General features: G+C 47.9%; 2 protein-coding genes across 2 annotated transcripts; both read left to right on the top strand.

Moving 5' to 3' along the window:
* The first annotated feature begins 1,044 nt into the window (after positions 1-1,044).
* On the top strand, positions 1,045-2,472 carry LOC149744290 (OTU domain-containing protein 6A-like). The gene has a single exon (XM_089904443.1). It carries the CDS (start codon positions 1,597-1,599, stop codon positions 2,470-2,472), a length of 876 nt encoding a protein of 291 aa, XP_089760569.1. The 5' UTR covers positions 1,045-1,596.
* Positions 2,473-10,225: 7,753 nt separating this feature from the next.
* LOC111167773 (OTU domain-containing protein 6A) lies at positions 10,226-11,379 on the top strand. Its single transcript, XM_022560998.2, has one exon. The coding sequence runs from the start codon at positions 10,504-10,506 to the stop codon at positions 11,377-11,379; it is 876 nt and encodes a 291-aa protein (XP_022416706.1). The 5' UTR covers positions 10,226-10,503.
* The last annotated feature ends 7,845 nt before the right edge of the window (positions 11,380-19,224 follow it).

The raw sequence follows: 19,224 nt of genomic DNA, 5'->3' as shown, positions 1-19,224 counted from the left end.
CATCCATCAGAATGACTAAAAATAAAACATTATGACAACACCAAATGCTGGTGAGGATGCAGAGAAACTGGATTCCGCATACACTGCTGGTGAGAATGCACAATGGTACAACCACTCTGGAAAATAGCTTCTTAAAAAGCTAAACATACACTTATAATATTGCACTCCTGGGCATTTTCTCCCAGAGAAATGAAGCCTTGTGCTCACACACAAAACCTGTATATGGGTGTTTATAGCAGGGGTTGTAACAACCCCAAACTGGAAACAACCCAGAGGTCCTTCAACAGGTGAATGGTTAAATGAACTACAGTACATCCATATCATGGAATACTACTTAGCAATAAAAACGACTGAAGTTTTGATATATGTAAAAACTTGGACAAATGTCCACTTTCCTCCTTTGTAACAAGGAGGAGGTTGTCTCAAGAGCCTTCCCGTTTGGGAATTCAAGATACAGATGAGCAGAGTGGGGCAGGATGAGAGCATGTTTGAAAGAGCTTAGGGATTTTATTTTACTTTATTTTATTTTATTTTTTAGAACTTTTAGAGATTCAAAATAATCAGAAGGAAGTGGCTTGATGAAGGCCAACTGTCGTGCTTCATGGGAGCCCATTTTGGAAGCTGGGAACCCAGGAGAAGGGGAGTTTAGGGTAGGTGCATTCTGTTGGCACAAGACCAAGTCTGCTCAGCCGTAGTGAACTTTCAGGTTGTTGCTTTCTCACACTGAGATGGGACAGGGTGGATTTGAGGTCTAAACTGAAAGGATTCTGTGTTCCCAGGAACATAAGGAAATATCTTTATTCTGATACACAAAATTAAGGGTTCAGGGCTTCCCTGACGGCACAGTGGTTGAGAGTCCGCCTGCCGATGCAGGGGACACGGGTTCGTGCCCGGTCCGGGAAGATCCCACGTGCCGTGGAGCGGCTGGACCCGTGGGCCATGACCACTGAGCCTGCGCGTCCGGAGCCTGTGCTCCGCAACGGGGGAGGCCACAACAGCGAGAGGCCCGCGTACCACAAAATAAATAAATAAATAAATGAAAATTAAGGGTTCGTCAGTCAAGGCAACTAAAGAACTGGAGAGCGCCACATTGCCTCCTGAACACTGGGAGCAATGACAAGTCCAGTGTCAGAGCACATTCAGCTGGTGTGACAGTATTTGTCATGTGATTCTCAAGCAGGACCAGTGTCTGCATTGCGTTCAGGCTAGGAAGTGAAGTACGCAGTTCAGAGTCCACGAAAACCTCCACAAGCTCAGTTGCTGCACGTAACGCACAAAGGCGGGATTTTACATCCGGGACAGGAACCCCGCTCAAACCGGAAGCACCCATTGCTACGTGGTCTAATGGGGGCATAGGTAGGGTCTCCCAACAGCCAATCCTAGTGCCAGGAGAGTTTAGGAGGCGTAGCCGCGGAGAGACAGTGGCCAATGGCAGAGGTCCGTTAATAGAGTGAGGGCAACGGCGGGTGAGGGGAACAGAGTACAGCCGCCAGGGGAGGCTGAGGAGCTCTCGCCAGTTCGGTGGTCAGACTGTTGACGTGAACTGGAGCGGTACTTCAGCCACCAAACTTCGATTCTCGCCCGCCCTTAAACATCATGGGAGATTCACAGAGTGAGCATCAGCGGATGTTACGACGCCACAGCCGCGAGAAGACAGAGCTGCAGGCCCACATTCAGGGCATGAAGAGCTCGATCCCCAAGAGCGACAAGCAGAGAAGAAAGCAGTTGCTCCTCGATGTGGCCCGCCTCGAGGCCGAGATGGAGCAGAAGCACCAGCAGGAGCTGGAGAAGTTCCAGGAGAGTTTCCCTGATAACAGCAGCCTCGATTCTGTCACTGAAGATCTGGCCAAGCTGGATCTCGAGAACAAGCCTCCTCACCTCTGGAGGGCACAGAGAAAGCACAAAAGAAGGGAGGCCTTCAAGAGAGAAAGCCAGGATTGGATGGACAAGGCTGAGATGGAGCATCTGGCCAGCTTGCGCCATGACGAGGAAATGAAGCTCGGCGCCATCCTGCGGGCCAAGAATCTGGAGGTGAAGGATATCCCGGCCGACGACCACTGCATGTACCGCGCCATCCAAGACCAGCTGGTGTTCTCCGTGACCGTGGGGAGCCTGCGGAGGCGCACCGCCGAGTACATGCGGAAGCACGTCGACGACTTCCTGCCCTTCTTCAGCAACCCCGAAACCGGCGACGCCTGCAGCCGCGACGACTTCTTGATCTACTGCGACGACATCGTGTTCAGCGCGTCGTGTGGAAGCCAGCTCGAGCTGAGGGCCCTGTCGCACGTCCTGCAGACCCCCATCGAGGTGATCCAGGCCAACTCGCCCGCCGTCGTCATCGGAGAGGAGTACACCAAGAAGCCGCTCACCCTGGTCTGCAAGCAGTACTCCGACAGCAGCGCGGAGCACTACAACTCGGTGAAGCCACTCGACGCCGGCTCCGGCGGGAGCGTGGCCCGGCGTCTCATCTAGGCCCGCTGCCGCCATCGCCGTGGCGGCTGCCGTTGGAGCCGAATCTGCCGCCGCCGCGTCTCCTCAGCAGGCTCCGCGTTTTTCCTTCGGTTTTCTCAGGGTTTTGTTTATTCATTTTACTTAGAGTTCACCCCCTCTCTCCTGCCCCGCCCCCGCTTCTTCCTCCCTCGCTCTTCTATCCTCCTCGATCGTGTCTGGGTTGCTTCTTTCACGGGGTAGGGGCACCGGAGGCCGGTGACCAGGAAGAGATCTGTACCGTCCTACCCTAGCGGAGTGAGTTTGCCAAGTTCTCACCTTTCTTGCCCTGAAGGGTCTCTGCGCCCCCACCCATGAGAACTGGCCACGTTGCAAGTAACTTTGGGGTTCAAAAAATGGCAACTTGGTTTGATGCGTTCTTCACTTGGGGAAAAAAATCAGCTTAGCTCAGAATCTTCCGGTTGCCCCGTGAATGTATTCATTACTTCAAGTTGGAGTTGATGTGAATGAAATGATTTGGGAATGCCTTTTGCTTAGTTCTTTGGGGAAAAAAAATGTATCGTGGGCTGTTTGGGGGTTTTGCTTTCCACTTCAACTGGGCTACTCAGGAGACGTCTCAAGTTACAAACAAGACCTCCTCTAGGTTTTTTTTTTTTTTTTTTTTTTTTGGCTGCACTGGGTCTTCGTTGCAGTGTGGGGGCTCTAGGCGCGCGGATTTCAGTAGTTATGGTGTGTGGGCTTAGTAGTTGTGGCTTGCAGGCTCAGTAGTTGTGGCTCACAGGCTTAGTTGCTCCGCGGCATGTGGGGTGGGGTCTTCCCTGACCAGGGCTCCAAACTGTGTCCCCGGGATTCTTAACCACTGAGCCACCAGGGAAGCCCTAGTATTTTGTTTTGTTTTTTCATAAAACCTTGTATGGTTGCAAATTAATTACAGTTGTTTAGATGTTTCCTGAATTCTAAATAATGTTTGTTAACTTTAGAAGTTAAATGTAAGCGTTAACTGTAGAAAGTAGATTTACCTAAACTGATAGGCTAGATAAGGCTTGCTCTAAGATGTGAAAGATCTCAATTTAATTTCCTTTATTAAATATAAGAAAGGACATGACTTTATTCAAGTAGTTGATTCATTTCATTATATCTGCAATTGATGTGAAGTAAGAAGAGACAAACTGATAGGTAGTTTAACTTACTGTGAGGGGTGACATCAACTAGTAAGTCTCCTTTATTCTCAGACATAAAAGGGTATAACGTTGTTCAAGCAATTGGTCCACTTTGTTCTATCTACAACTGGTATGAATGTGAAAGACCTGAACTTAGTCGTTTTCCTTAATTCTGAGAGATAAAAAGTATTTAAAGAGAGATTTTTAAAAGTATTAAAGTAGTTGATTCATTTTGTCATATCTGCAACTGGTATGAAGCAAAAAAGAAAGGGAGGAATAAACTTTTGTTGATATTTGAGACTTGTTGATATCTTGAATTTGCCAGAAAACGTAAAAGTGAAATGATTTGCAGTAAACAATTTAAAAAATTTAACCTTTAGATCCTATATTTCAGTGAGATTACTTAAATTCATTTAAATATTCTTTGTACACACCAAATGTTCTAAAATAAAATATACAAAGGGGAACAGTAGTTTGTTTAAAGAATAAAAGCAGTTTAAAAAAATACCTGGTTTTCCATTTTTGTATAGCTGACTTAGTTCATATAGAGCTTGTATCCCAGGATCGACTTCAGCAAAGGAATCCTGGAGGGTTAGGGAGCAGGAGTGAAGGGGGAGGACACAGTGACAGATGAGGCTTTTGGAAGGAGGAATGGGCCTGCAGTCTTGATGGTGGCCTGGAGTGGAATATCTCCCAGGGAAGGATTTAGGGAGTAACAAGAGAGTTGAAGCTATCCTGACTTGATGTTTCACTCAGTGAAAACATCATGAAATGGCTTCAGTTAAGGATGTTCTCATTGCTATGCATGAAAAAGAATTCTCACTTTCAAAAACTTGCCAGTCCAGGGCTAGTTGCAGGAGGGAAAGAAGTGCCACTGTTTTTTTTTTTTTTTCTTGAATGCAGGGGGTGGGGGTGGGAATCTGTTTTCAAAATACAAATACAGAAATCCTGCCAGATAGCTCACTGTGTAAATGTGTGCATCAGATACATTTTCAGATAGCCAGCTGGCTGAGAAGAGGAAGTCCCTGAGAAAACTAGGTATTTGGATGCATTGTGAGAAGAGAGCCTTTTATAGGGATGAGAATGCTGGCTGGGGAAGGAAGAATAGGCCAGGAAGGGAGGCATAATCTGTAGAAGGGGGCCTGGCTGGGAAAAAGGGTGAAAATTGGGGAAGGGGTCAGTCTAGGGGGATGAATGGGACGTGGCAGGGGAAAGGGGAACAGGCAGAAGAAGGGGAGACGGCTAGGTAAGGACACCTGTGTGGACTGGGGCACAGGGTGAAGAAGGAGGCCAGGCTAGGAAGGGGATAATGGAGTGAGGGCTGCCTATGGAAGGAGGACTTGGCTGGTCAAGGGAAAGAGGCTTAGTTGAGTTAGGAGGCAAAGGATGAGAAAGGAATCCTTGACTGTTAAAGGGGGAAAAGCCTGGGGAATGGCACCTGAGCAGGGAAAGAGATCTGGCTGGGAAAGTAGGCTTAAGCTGGGGAAGAGGGTGAGGCTGGGGAAGGGGCCTGCATGTGGGAAGGGGCCTGTCTTGGAAAAGGAGCACAGACTTGATAGGGTGGCACAAGCCGAGGATGGGAGACTGGCTGGGCTGGGGGAGATTGGGGGGTGAAAATATCCTGGCAGGGAAAGGTGGCCTGCCTGGGGAGGGGCTCTGGCAGGGGAATGGGGCCTGGGAGGGAGGCACAGGCTAGGAAAGGAACCTGGTGGCGGGAGACGTACGAATGCTGAGACCGACATAGGCTGGGCGTGGGATAATAGGTGGGTTGATGGGCCTGGCTGGAAGAGGGGCATTAGCAGGTGGAGAGGGCCTGCTAGGGCAGGGATCCTGCCTGGGAACGAAGGCGTGTGTCCTGGCTGAGGGAGGGCACATGGTTGAGGAAAGGGACCTAGCTGGGGCCACAGGCTAGGGATGGGGAGAAGGTCTGGCTGAGGACGGGGAATAAGCTAGGGAAGGGGTTTGGTTGAGGAAGAGGTATACCGGTTGAGGAAAGGTACCTTACTGGGAAGGAGGCCCGCCTGGGAAAATGAGCTTAGACTGGGGGAGAGGCTGTTAGGTCCCTGGGTGAAGAGAACCTGGCTGTGGGGAGGAGTCTGGCTGGGAAAGAGTTCCCAGCGGGGGGGCATGTGTGTGTGAAGGGGTGCCGGCAGGGAAACATCACATGGTTGGGGAGGAGACTTTACTGGTGATGGAGAGCTGAGAGAAGAGGATGCGTGGCCAGGGAAGGAGGCACTGGCTATGAAAGGCCAGTGAAGGGGGAACTCCTTGGAAAAGTGGTCCAGCTGAAAAGGGAAAAGGCTGGGCACAAGCACCTGGCTGTCAGAAGGAGGCCCTTTCTGGAGAAGGGGTCCCGTGAGGGCAAGGGAACAAAGGGTTGCAAAGGGGCTTTGCCTGGGGAAGGGTAGCCTGGCTAAGGAGGCTGTCAACAGGGTCTCAGGTCGGGGAACAGGCCCTGGCTGGGTGAGGGGCCTGCGAGCAGAAGGGTCCTGCATGGGGAATAAGACAGGCTGGGGTTGAGGGCTGCGTGGGGAGGGGAGGCTGACAGCATAGGATGGTAAAGAGGCTGGGCTGTGGCCCAGGGTGGGAAAACTTCCAGGCAAGTGGCTAGAGGCTGGAGAGTTGGACACAGGCTGGTAAGATGGCTGGTTTAGAAAGGGGGCCAATCCAAAGAAGGAGGCATAGGCTGAGGAAGAGGCTCTGGCTGGGGAAAGGGGCCTGGCCGGGCAAGGGCACATAGGCTGGGGAAGGAAAACCAAGTTGGGTCAGGGAGCCTGGGCACGGGCTGGCGGGGGTGGGTGGGTAACAAGCTGGGGCAGGGGCCTGGGTAGGGTTGCTGCAAAAGAGGATACTGGCTGGGAATGTGACTCCGCTGGGGTGAGGGTCTAGGTGGGTAGAGGGGAAGCCTGCCTAGGAGGGGAAGGGAACCAGGCTGGGGAGCTAGCCTTGGCCAGGGAAGGGGGCATAGGTAGCTGGGGAGGCTGGTATAAACGGACAAAGAGAGCCCGGCTGAGAAGAGGGCCTGGCTGGCTTCGAAGCACAGGCAGGTTAAGGGCTTCTGATGGGGGATGGGCTTATCTGCTGGGGCAGGGTGTGTAATGTGGGGAAATGGGACTACCTGGGGAAGGGGGCTTGGCTCCAAGGGGGTATAGAAAACGACAAATAACGTACAAGGGAACTCCCATAAGGTTAACAGCTGATTTCTCAGCAGAAACTCTATAAGCAAGAAGGGAGTGGCATGACATATTTAAAGTGATGAAAGGGAAGAACCAACAACCAAGATTATTCTACCCAGCAAGGATCTCATTCAGGTTCGATGGAGAAATCGATTAGCCCCACAACTATTAAGGAAAACAAGTTTGTAATTTTAATGCTCCCCCAACAGCAATCTTTTGGCCCAGATGTTTTCACTGAAGAATCCCACCAAACACTGAAAGAATTAACACTGTTACATAATCTCTTCTAGAAAAACAGAAGAGGAAGGAAGACTTCCAAATTCATTTCATGAAGCTAGTATTACCCTAATATCAAAACCAAACAAAACAGTACTGAAAGAGAAATCTACAGGCAAATATCTCTCATGAAGGTAGATTTTTAAATCCCTAATAAAATATTAGCAAATAGGATTGAGCAATGTACATAAAGAATTGTAAACCATGACCAAATGGGGTTAATTTCAGGGATGCAAGACTGGTTCAATACTTGACAGTACATCAACGTAATCCACCATATTAATAAGCTAAAGAAGAAAAATCACACAAACAATTCAATTGATACAGAAAAAAATATTTGACAAAATACAATACCCATTCATATTACAAAAGAAAGTCTCAGAAAAATAGAGAGGGGAATTTCCTCAACTTGATAAAGATCATCTACCAAAAAAACCCCAAAAAACCCTGCAGCTAATTCATACTTAATGTTGAAAGATGAAATGCTTTCCCCCAAGACCCAGAACAAAGCGAGCCTGCCCGCCCTCACCACTCTTATTCAATATAGTGCTAGAAGTTATAATCAGTGCAATAAGGCAAAAAAGGGAAATGAAAGGATACAGACTGGAAATATGAAATAAAACTGTCCCTATTCACGGGCAACATGATTCTCTACATAGAAAATTCCAACGAATCTACCGAAAAGAAATAAAATATAAAACACCTAGAAATAGTAAGTCAGTTGAACGAGGTCATAGAATACAAGATGAACGTACAAAAGTCAACTGTATTTCTGTATGCTAGCGATGCACATGTGAACACCAAAATTAAAAATACAATACCATTTACAATCACTCAAAGAATGAAATGCTTAAATGTAAATCTAACAAAATATGTGCAGGACATATATGCTGAAAATTATAAAGCATTCATGAAGAAAATCAGTGAAAATTTAAACAAACGGAGATACATACCCAGGTGTTCAACGTAGTAAAGATGTCAATTCTCCTCAAATTAATATATGGCTCTAACACGATTCCTATGAGAATCCCAGAAAGATTTTTTTGTAGATATAGTCAAGATTATTCTAAAATTTATATGGAAAGACAAAGAATTAGAATAGCTAAAACAATTTTGAAAAAAGAATAACATTGAAGGAAAGGGTCTACCTATATTCAAGATTTATTCCATAGTAATCAAGACTATGGTGTTGGAGGAGGGATAGACACATTGATCAATGGAAAAGAATAGAGAATCCAGAAATAGACATACACAAATATGCCTAGCTGATTTTTGACAAAGATGCGAAACCAATTCAATGGAGGAAGCATAGCATTTCCAGCAAATGATGCTGGAGGAATTGGACCACCACAGGCAAAAGAACCTTGGCTTAAGCCTCAAACTTTACATGAAAATAAACACAAAACAGATCACAGATTTCAACTTAAAACCCAAAACTATAAAACTTTTAGTAAAAAAAAAAAATAAAGGACAAATTCTTTGGTATCTAGAGTTAGACAAAGAGTTCTTGACACCAAAACCATGACTTCGAGAGGAAAAAATTGATAAATTGGACTTCATCGAAATTTAAAACTTTTGCTCTGAGAGACACCAAGAGATGAAAAGACAAGTTACAATGTGGGAGAAAATACTTGCAAAGCACATATCCAACAAAGAACAAGCATCTAGAATATAGAAAGAAGTCTCAAAACTCAGCGGTAAAAAACAGTCCAGTTATAAAATGGGCAAATGACATAAAGATTTTACCCAAGAGGATACAGCACAGATGGCAAATGGGCACATGAAAAGATGAACGTGATTAGCCACCAGGGAAACACAAATTAAAACCACAGTGAGATGTCACTACACATCCATCAGAATGACTAAAAATAAAACATTATGACAACACCAAATGCTGGTGAGGATGCAGAGAAACTGGATTCCGCATACACTGCTGGTGAGAATGCACAATGGTACAACCACTCTGGAAAATAGCTTCTTAAAAAACTAAACATACACTTATAATATTGCACTCCTGGGCATTTTCTCCCAGAGAAATGAAGCCTTGTGCTCACACACAAAACCTGTATATGGGTGTTTATAGCAGGGGTTGTAACAACCCCAAACTGGAAACAACCCAGAGGTCCTTCAACAGGTGAATGGTTAAATGAACTACAGTACATCCATATCATGGAATACTACTTAGCAATAAAAACGACTGAAGTTTTGATATATGTAAAAACTTGGACAAATGTCCACTTTCCTCCTTTGTAACAAGGAGGAGGTTGTCTCAAGAGCCTTCCCGTTTGGGAATTCAAGATACAGATGAGCAGAGTGGGGCAGGATGAGAGCATGTTTGAAAGAGCTTAGGGATTTTATTTTACTTTATTTTATTTTATTTTTTAGAACTTTTAGAGATTCAAAATAATCAGAAGGAAGTGGCTTGATGAAGGCCAACTGTCGTGCTTCATGGGAGCCCATTTTGGAAGCTGGGAACCCAGGAGAAGGGGAGTTTAGGGTAGGTGCATTCTGTTGGCACAAGACCAAGTCTGCTCAGCCGTAGTGAACTTTCAGGTTGTTGCTTTCTCACACTGAGATGGGACAGGGTGGATTTGAGGTCTAAACTGAAAGGATTCTGTGTTCCCAGGAACATAAGGAAATATCTTTATTCTGATACACAAAATTAAGGGTTCAGGGCTTCCCTGACGGCACAGTGGTTGAGAGTCCGCCTGCCGATGCAGGGGACACGGGTTCGTGCCCGGTCCGGGAAGATCCCACGTGCCGTGGAGCGGCTGGACCCGTGGGCCATGACCACTGAGCCTGCGCGTCCGGAGCCTGTGCTCCGCAACGGGGGAGGCCACAACAGCGAGAGGCCCGCGTACCACAAAATAAATAAATAAATAAATGAAAATTAAGGGTTCGTCAGTCAAGGCAACTAAAGAACTGGAGAGCGCCACATTGCCTCCTGAACACTGGGAGCAATGACAAGTCCAGTGTCAGAGCACATTCAGCTGGTGTGACAGTATTTGTCATGTGATTCTCAAGCAGGACCAGTGTCTGCATTGCGTTCAGGCTAGGAAGTGAAGTACGCAGTTCAGCGTCCACGAAAACCTCCACAAGCTCAGTTGCTGCACGTAACGCACAAAGGCGGGATTTTACATCCGGGACAGGAACCCCGCTCAAACCGGAAGCACCCATTGCTACGTGGTCTAATGGGGGCATAGGTAGGGTCTCCCAACAGCCAATCCTAGTGCCAGGAGAGTTTAGGAGGCGTAGCCGCGGAGAGACAGTGGCCAATGGCAGAGGTCCGTTAATAGAGTGAGGGCAACGGCGGGTGAGGGGAACAGAGTACAGCCGCCAGGGGAGGCTGAGGAGCTCTCGCCAGTTCGGTGGTCAGACTGTTGACGTGAACTGGAGCGGTACTTCAGCCACCAAACTTCGATTCTCGCCCGCCCTTAAACATCATGGGAGATTCACAGAGTGAGCATCAGCGGATGTTACGACGCCACAGCCGCGAGAAGACAGAGCTGCAGGCCCACATTCAGGGCATGAAGAGCTCGATCCCCAAGAGCGACAAGCAGAGAAGAAAGCAGTTGCTCCTCGATGTGGCCCGCCTCGAGGCCGAGATGGAGCAGAAGCACCAGCAGGAGCTGGAGAAGTTCCAGGAGAGTTTCCCTGATAACAGCAGCCTCGATTCTGTCACTGAAGATCTGGCCAAGCTGGATCTCGAGAACAAGCCTCCTCACCTCTGGAGGGCACAGAGAAAGCACAAAAGAAGGGAGGCCTTCAAGAGAGAAAGCCAGGATTGGATGGACAAGGCTGAGATGGAGCATCTGGCCAGCTTGCGCCATGACGAGGAAATGAAGCTCGGCGCCATCCTGCGGGCCAAGAATCTGGAGGTGAAGGATATCCCGGCCGACGACCACTGCATGTACCGCGCCATCCAAGACCAGCTGGTGTTCTCCGTGACCGTGGGGAGCCTGCGGAGGCGCACCGCCGAGTACATGCGGAAGCACGTCGACGACTTCCTGCCCTTCTTCAGCAACCCCGAAACCGGCGACGCCTGCAGCCGCGACGACTTCTTGATCTACTGCGACGACATCGTGTTCAGCGCGTCGTGTGGAAGCCAGCTCGAGCTGAGGGCCCTGTCGCACGTCCTGCAGACCCCCATCGAGGTGATCCAGGCCAACTCGCCCGCCGTCGTCATCGGAGAGGAGTACACCAAGAAGCCGCTCACCCTGGTCTGCAAGCAGTACTCCGACAGCAGCGCGGAGCACTACAACTCGGTGAAGCCACTCGACGCCGGCTCCGGCGGGAGCGTGGCCCGGCGTCTCATCTAGGCCCGCTGCCGCCATCGCCGTGGCGGCTGCCGTTGGAGCCGAATCTGCCGCCGCCGCGTCTCCTCAGCAGGCTCCGCGTTTTTCCTTCGGTTTTCTCAGGGTTTTGTTTATTCATTTTACTTAGAGTTCACCCCCTCTCTCCTGCCCCGCCCCCGCTTCTTCCTCCCTCGCTCTTCTATCCTCCTCGATCGTGTCTGGGTTGCTTCTTTCACGGGGTAGGGGCACCGGAGGCCGGCGACCAGGAAGAGATCTGTACCGTCCTACCCTAGCGGAGTGAGTTTGCCAAGTTCTCACCTTTCTTGCCCTGAAGGGTCTCTGCGCCCCCACCCATGAGAACTGGCCACGTTGCAAGTAACTTTGGGGTTCAAAAAATGGCAACTTGGTTTGATGCGTTCTTCACTTGGGGAAAAAAATCAGCTTAGCTCAGAATCTTCCGGTTGCCCCGTGAATGTATTCATTACTTCAAGTTGGAGTTGATGTGAATGAAATGATTTGGGAATGCCTTTTGCTTAGTTCTTTGGGGAAAAAAAATGTATCGTGGGCTGTTTGGGGGTTTTGCTTTCCACTTCAACTGGGCTACTCAGGAGACGTCTCAAGTTACAAACAAGACCTCCTCTAGGTTTTTTTTTTTTTTTTTTTTTTTGGCTGCACTGGGTCTTCGTTGCAGTGTGGGGGCTCTAGGCGCGCGGATTTCAGTAGTTATGGTGTGTGGGCTTAGTAGTTGTGGCTTGCAGGCTCAGTAGTTGTGGCTCACAGGCTTAGTTGCTCCGCGGCATGTGGGGTGGGGTCTTCCCTGACCAGGGCTCCAAACTGTGTCCCCGGGATTCTTAACCACTGAGCCACCAGGGAAGCCCTAGTATTTTGTTTTGTTTTTTCATAAAACCTTGTATGGTTGCAAATTAATTACAGTTGTTTAGATGTTTCCTGAATTCTAAATAATGTTTGTTAACTTTAGAAGTTAAATGTAAGCGTTAACTGTAGAAAGTAGATTTACCTAAACTGATAGGCTAGATAAGGCTTGCTCTAAGATGTGAAAGATCTCAATTTAATTTCCTTTATTAAATATAAGAAAGGACATGACTTTATTCAAGTAGTTGATTCATTTCATTATATCTGCAATTGATGTGAAGTAAGAAGAGACAAACTGATAGGTAGTTTAACTTACTGTGAGGGGTGACATCAACTAGTAAGTCTCCTTTATTCTCAGACATAAAAGGGTATAACGTTGTTCAAGCAATTGGTCCACTTTGTTCTATCTACAACTGGTATGAATGTGAAAGACCTGAACTTAGTCGTTTTCCTTAATTCTGAGAGATAAAAAGTATTTAAAGAGAGATTTTTAAAAGTATTAAAGTAGTTGATTCATTTTGTCATATCTGCAACTGGTATGAAGCAAAAAAGAAAGGGAGGAATAAACTTTTGTTGATATTTGAGACTTGTTGATATCTTGAATTTGCCAGAAAACGTAAAAGTGAAATGATTTGCAGTAAACAATTTAAAAAATTTAACCTTTAGATCCTATATTTCAGTGAGATTACTTAAATTCATTTAAATATTCTTTGTACACACCAAATGTTCTAAAATAAAATATACAAAGGGGAACAGTAGTTTGTTTAAAGAATAAAAGCAGTTTAAAAAAATACCTGGTTTTCCATTTTTGTATAGCTGACTTAGTTCATATAGAGCTTGTATCCCAGGATCGACTTCAGCAAAGGAATCCTGGAGGGTTAGGGAGCAGGAGTGAAGGGGGAGGACACAGTGACAGATGAGGCTTTTGGAAGGAGGAATGGGCCTGCAGTCTTGATGGTGGCCTGGAGTGGAATATCTCCCAGGGAAGGATTTAGGGAGTAACAAGAGAGTTGAAGCTATCCTGACTTGATGTTTCACTCAGTGAAAACATCATGAAATGGCTTCAGTTAAGGATGTTCTCATTGCTATGCATGAAAAAGAATTCTCACTTTCAAAAACTTGCCAGTCCAGGGCTAGTTGCAGGAGGGAAAGAAGTGCCACTGTTTTTTTTTTTTTTTCTTGAATGCAGGGGGTGGGGGTGGGAATCTGTTTTCAAAATACAAATACAGAAATCCTGCCAGATAGCTCACTGTGTAAATGTGTGCATCAGATACATTTTCAGATAGCCAGCTGGCTGAGAAGAGGAAGTCCCTGAGAAAACTAGGTATTTGGATGCATTGTGAGAAGAGAGCCTTTTATAGGGATGAGAATGCTGGCTGGGGAAGGAAGAATAGGCCAGGAAGGGAGGCATAATCTGTAGAAGGGGGCCTGGCTGGGAAAAAGGGTGAAAATTGGGGAAGGGGTCAGTCTAGGGGGATGAATGGGACGTGGCAGGGGAAAGGGGAACAGGCAGAAGAAGGGGAGACGGCTAGGTAAGGACACCTGTGTGGACTGGGGCACAGGGTGAAGAAGGAGGCCAGGCTAGGAAGGGGATAATGGAGTGAGGGCTGCCTATGGAAGGAGGACTTGGCTGGTCAAGGGAAAGAGGCTTAGTTGAGTTAGGAGGCAAAGGATGAGAAAGGAATCCTTGACTGTTAAAGGGGGAAAAGCCTGGGGAATGGCACCTGAGCAGGGAAAGAGATCTGGCTGGGAAAGTAGGCTTAAGCTGGGGAAGAGGGTGAGGCTGGGGAAGGGGCCTGCATGTGGGAAGGGGCCTGTCTTGGAAAAGGAGCACAGACTTGATAGGGTGGCACAAGCCGAGGATGGGAGACTGGCTGGGCTGGGGGAGATTGGGGGGTGAAAATATCCTGGCAGGGAAAGGTGGCCTGCCTGGGGAGGGGCTCTGGCAGGGGAATGGGGCCTGGGAGGGAGGCACAGGCTAGGAAAGGAACCTGGTGGCGGGAGACGTACGAATGCTGAGACCGACATAGGCTGGGCGTGGGATAATAGGTGGGTTGATGGGCCTGGCTGGAAGAGGGGCATTAGCAGGTGGAGAGGGCCTGCTAGGGCAGGGATCCTGCCTGGGAACGAAGGCGTGTGTCCTGGCTGAGGGAGGGCACATGGTTGAGGAAAGGGACCTAGCTGGGGCCACAGGCTAGGGATGGGGAGAAGGTCTGGCTGAGGACGGGGAATAAGCTAGGGAAGGGGTTTGGTTGAGGAAGAGGTATACCGGTTGAGGAAAGGTACCTTACTGGGAAGGAGGCCCGCCTGGGAAAATGAGCTTAGACTGGGGGAGAGGCTGTTAGGTCCCTGGGTGAAGAGAACCTGGCTGTGGGGAGGAGTCTGGCTGGGAAAGAGTTCCCAGCGGGGGGGCATGTGTGTGTGAAGGGGTGCCGGCAGGGAAACATCACATGGTTGGGGAGGAGACTTTACTGGTGATGGAGAGCTGAGAGAAGAGGATGCGTGGCCAGGGAAGGAGGCACTGGCTATGAAAGGCCAGTGAAGGGGGAACTCCTTGGAAAAGTGGTCCAGCTGAAAAGGGAAAAGGCTGGGCACAAGCACCTGGCTGTCAGAAGGAGGCCCTTTCTGGAGAAGGGGTCCCGTGAGGGCAAGGGAACAAAGGGTTGCAAAGGGGCTTTGCCTGGGGAAGGGTAGCCTGGCTAAGGAGGCTGTCAACAGGGTCTCAGGTCGGGGAACAGGCCCTGGCTGGGTGAGGGGCCTGCGAGCAGAAGGGTCCTGCATGGGGAATAAGACAGGCTGGGGTTGAGGGCTGCGTGGGGAGGGGAGGCTGACAGCATAGGATGGTAAAGAGGCTGGGCTGTGGCCCAGGGTGGGAAAACTTCCAGGCAAGTGGCTAGAGGCTGGAGAGTTGGACACAGGCTGGTAAGATGGCTGGTTTAGAAAGGGGGCCAATCCAAAGAAGGAGGCATAGGCTGAGGAAGAGGCTCTGGCTGGGGAAAGGGGCCTGGCCGGGCAAGGGCACATAGGCTGGGGAAGGAAAACCAAGTTGGGTCAGGGAGCCTGGGCACGGGCTGGCGGGGGTGGGTGGGTAACAAGCTGGGGCAGGGGCCTGGGTAGGGTTGCTGCAAAAGAGGATACTGGCTGGGAATGTGACTCCGCTGGGGTGAGGGTCTAGGTGGGTAGAGGGGAAGCCTGCCTAGGAGGGGAAGGGAACCAGGCTGGGGAGCTAGCCTTGGCCAGGGAAGGGGGCATAGGTAGCTGGGGAGGCTGGTATAAACGGACAAAGAGAGCCCGGCTGAGAAGAGGGCCTGGCTGGCTTCGAAGCACAGGCAGGTTAAGGGCTTCTGATGGGGGATGGGCTTATCTGCTGGGGCAGGGTGTGTAATGTGGGGAAATGGGACTACCTGGGGAAGGGGGCCTGGGTCCAAGGGGGTATAGACTGAGAAGCAGGGTTAGGGACGTGAGGAAGAGGGAATAGGCTGGAGACAAGGACCAGGGGCCTGGTTGGTAAAGGGTATGCATTGGTATAAGGTGAAAAAGGGATTCCTGGCTTTTGGATGTGGAAGGGCTAGGGAGTGGCACCTGGCTAGGGGAGGAGGCACTTGCTAGTGAAGTTATCTGCACATAAAGTTGGGAGGGGCTGGATGCAGACGGGGCACTGTTGTGAGGGCAGGCTGCACTGGCCAAGGAAGGGGGCACGGGCCGGGCAGAGGCCCGGAATGGGGAGGAGGGCATAGGTTGGTGAAGAGGGCACTGCCTGGATAATGTGGGCCTTGCTGGGAGTGGGGGGAGGGCCTGGTGCTGCCCACTGAATTCTTTGGCAGTAGGCAGCAAACAAACCAGCAGAGTCCCATTTTACAGGCTTCTTTCTCCCTAAACACAAGGGAAATAACTATTTCTGTCTAGGGAACCCTTAAGATCTCACTGGGCCTGTTCCAGGTTCCTCCACTGGGTTTGCCTTCAGCTGGAAGGACGGGGAAGAGTAAACCCAGGCCAGATTCCAACCAGGCCCAGAGCACAAGCCAAGAAGGGGCCTTCGCTGTGGGATCTGGCAGGACATGAGGGATTTGCAGTCTGTTCCATTTTGTAACAGTGACCACAGTCACTGAGGACAGTGACTGTTCTGGGCAATTTTGTGTGCAAAAGCCATGGGGTACTGTTCCCAAAGGGATTCAATTCCAGAAGCAACTTTCATTCATTTACTTACTATTCTTCATTTACTACTCATTAACATGCCCTTTTGCCTTAGCAGCCAAAGACAAGGACATCTATCTGGATTTGAAGCCCAGCTCATATGCCCGCTTCCTAGCTTTGTGACTTGGATTAAGTCATCTAATCTTTCTGGGCTTCAGTTTCCTCATCAGTAACATGGGACAGTTAATGCCTGTCTTAGAGGTATCTCTTGGGATGTTAGGTACATTAAATGAAAATATGTATAAAATGTGCAATAAATGTATCATTACCTAGGAGCCTAAGACTGTAACACTATCAGCTGTGGCAGCAACCACCCCTTCATTCTGTCTACAGTAACTTTTGGAGCCACTTGGCCTCTTCCCACAGGTCCTACAGTGGAAGCCAGAACTTCTTGGGCTGTAGCGTGAAAGCAAAAGCCACTGGAGCTTACCAGAGTGCCCTCTTGGGGACAGGGTGGCCTGTGTGTAGGGACTCCTCAGGCCAGTCAGTATCTTCCTTCCTTCCACGCTTTTTCTACACACACACATAGACATGCATATTTTAAAAAACCAAACTGGTATCATTCTATCTGAACTACTTTTTTTTTTTTTTACTTAACAATACATTATAAGCATTTCCCTCTGTCCTTAGTCTTCAATACGATGATTTCAATGCCTGCATTCTTAGCCTGTGAATGTGCCATAATTTATTTGTCCTATTCTATTGCTGGACATTTAGATTGCTTTCAGTTTCTCACTGCTACAAATATGCCACTGTAATATCCTTGTAGCTGAGTCTTTGTCTATATTTCTGATTATTTCCCTTTGATAAGATTTCTAGAAGTGATCTAGGTCAAAAGGAGAGGCTTTTAATGCATACTGGTAAATTGCCCTCCAGAAAGAGTGAGCCAATTTGCACTCTCAGGGTGTGAGAGTGTTATTTTCCCATATAGTTGCAAACACTGAAAATTATCATCTTTGCTAATTTGTTAGGTGAAAAATGCTGTATTAGTTGACTCTTTGTTTATCACTAGTAAGGTGGAATATTCCTCTAAGTATGTATTAGCATGTCTATTTCATTCATGCTGGAACAAATAATTCTTAATTTATTGCCTTTTCCTGACATTTGCTTAATTTTCTATGGGTAAGTTTGTCTTCTTCTTATGGATTTTTAATAGGCCCTTCCACTTTTAATTCGGATTTTTTTTTTTTTTTTTTTTTTTTTTTGCGGTACGCGGGCCTCTCGCTGTTGTGGCCTCTCCCGTTGCGGAGCACAGGCTCCGGACGCGCAGGCTCAGCGGCCATGGCTCACGGGCCCAGCCACTCTGCGGCATGTGGGATCTTCCCGGACCGGGGCACGAACCTGTGTCCCCTGCATCGGCAGGCGGACTCTCAACCACTGCGCCACCAGGGAAGCCCGCCCCCGGATATTTTTTAAAAATAGTTTTTCCCATACATTATTAGGCTTTCAGTGTTGTTTCTGACTTTTTGCATATGCTCAAGTTTAAAATTGTAATGGAGTCTATCTATCGATCTTTTTCTTTATGGTTTCTGTCTTGGTATCTTGCTTAGAAAGGGCTTCCCCATCCCGAGGTTGGATCAATATTCGCATATACTTTCAAGTTTTTAATGCTTTCTCTTTATATTTAACACTATTTAACATATCCACCTGGAAATTACTTGGGTGTAAGATAAGGACATAAATTGATTTTCTCCAATTATGGTAATTAACCAGTTAGCCCAACACCACTTACTGAACAATCCACCATTTCACCACTGATTTGAAGTGCCACCTTCCACATATATTAGTTTCTTATGAGAGGGTAAATCTCGTTTCAGCCAGTCACACAGAATAACTGCATTCCAGTGACCTCCATGTGAAACTGCCGGCTGTCCATTCATCCATTCACTCCATATTTACTGAAGAGAATGGTGATAAACAATAGAGGTAGAGTGATAAAGATCCAGTCCCAGCGCTCACCATCTAGTAGAGATGGCAGATAGGAAAATAGACAGAAATAAACAGAAAGCAGCATGACCAGTGCTGTGATGAAAGGAAGCACAGAGGAAGGACACTTCATCAGACCTGGGGTGACAGGGAGGCTTAGGAGGAGTTCGCAGAGGACACAGCCAGAGCAAAGGCAGGAGTGAAAGAACAGGGTGTCTCTGTGTTCAGTGGAGCTGGAGGATAGAGGTGACAGATGAGGGAGCTGTGGGAAAGAGGCTGCAGAGGGAGGCTGGCATGGTCTCCCAGCTTTAGTGACCATCGGTTTTACTCATAATATTACAAATTAAATAAATACAAATTAAATGAGATACCATTTTTCATCAGTCAGATTAGCAAAGAAGTCAAGTTTGATAATATGCTGTGTTGATGGGAGAATGCAGAAACAGGCATTCTCAAACATACTGTTTCCCTTGTACATGACTAAAGAATATATTTTAAATGATACTATTGGTTGCTTTTGAGGAGGGGAACCAAGTTGCTGGGGGAAAAGGATGGGACGGAGCTTTGCACTGTGTAATCTCTTAAACGGCTGATATTTTGAACTATATGAGTTAATAAATAAATCTAAACCTAACTAACTCACTAAATAAAACGCACATAGCTTTTGAACTGGCAGTCTATATCCAGGGATCTATACTACAGATATACGTATTATACAGCAGTATATTTCAAGGCTATTCATTAGAGTGTTGTTTGTGCAAGTAAAACTCTAGATACAACATAAATATCCTCAGTAAGGACTAGCTGAGTAAATTTCGGATCATCCATATGAATTGTTTCCTCTAGAGAGAGGGAAAGAAATGGGTGGGTGGAAGG

This window comes from Delphinapterus leucas, chromosome X (genome assembly GCF_059928025.1).
Source record: "Delphinapterus leucas isolate spDelLeu-1000000601 "Yukka" chromosome X, BTC_Dleu_Yukka2, whole genome shotgun sequence".
Lineage (NCBI taxonomy): Eukaryota > Metazoa > Chordata > Mammalia > Artiodactyla > Monodontidae > Delphinapterus > Delphinapterus leucas.
Note: the sequence above shows the minus strand (reverse complement) of the source record. Positions and strands in the feature narration are given on the sequence as shown.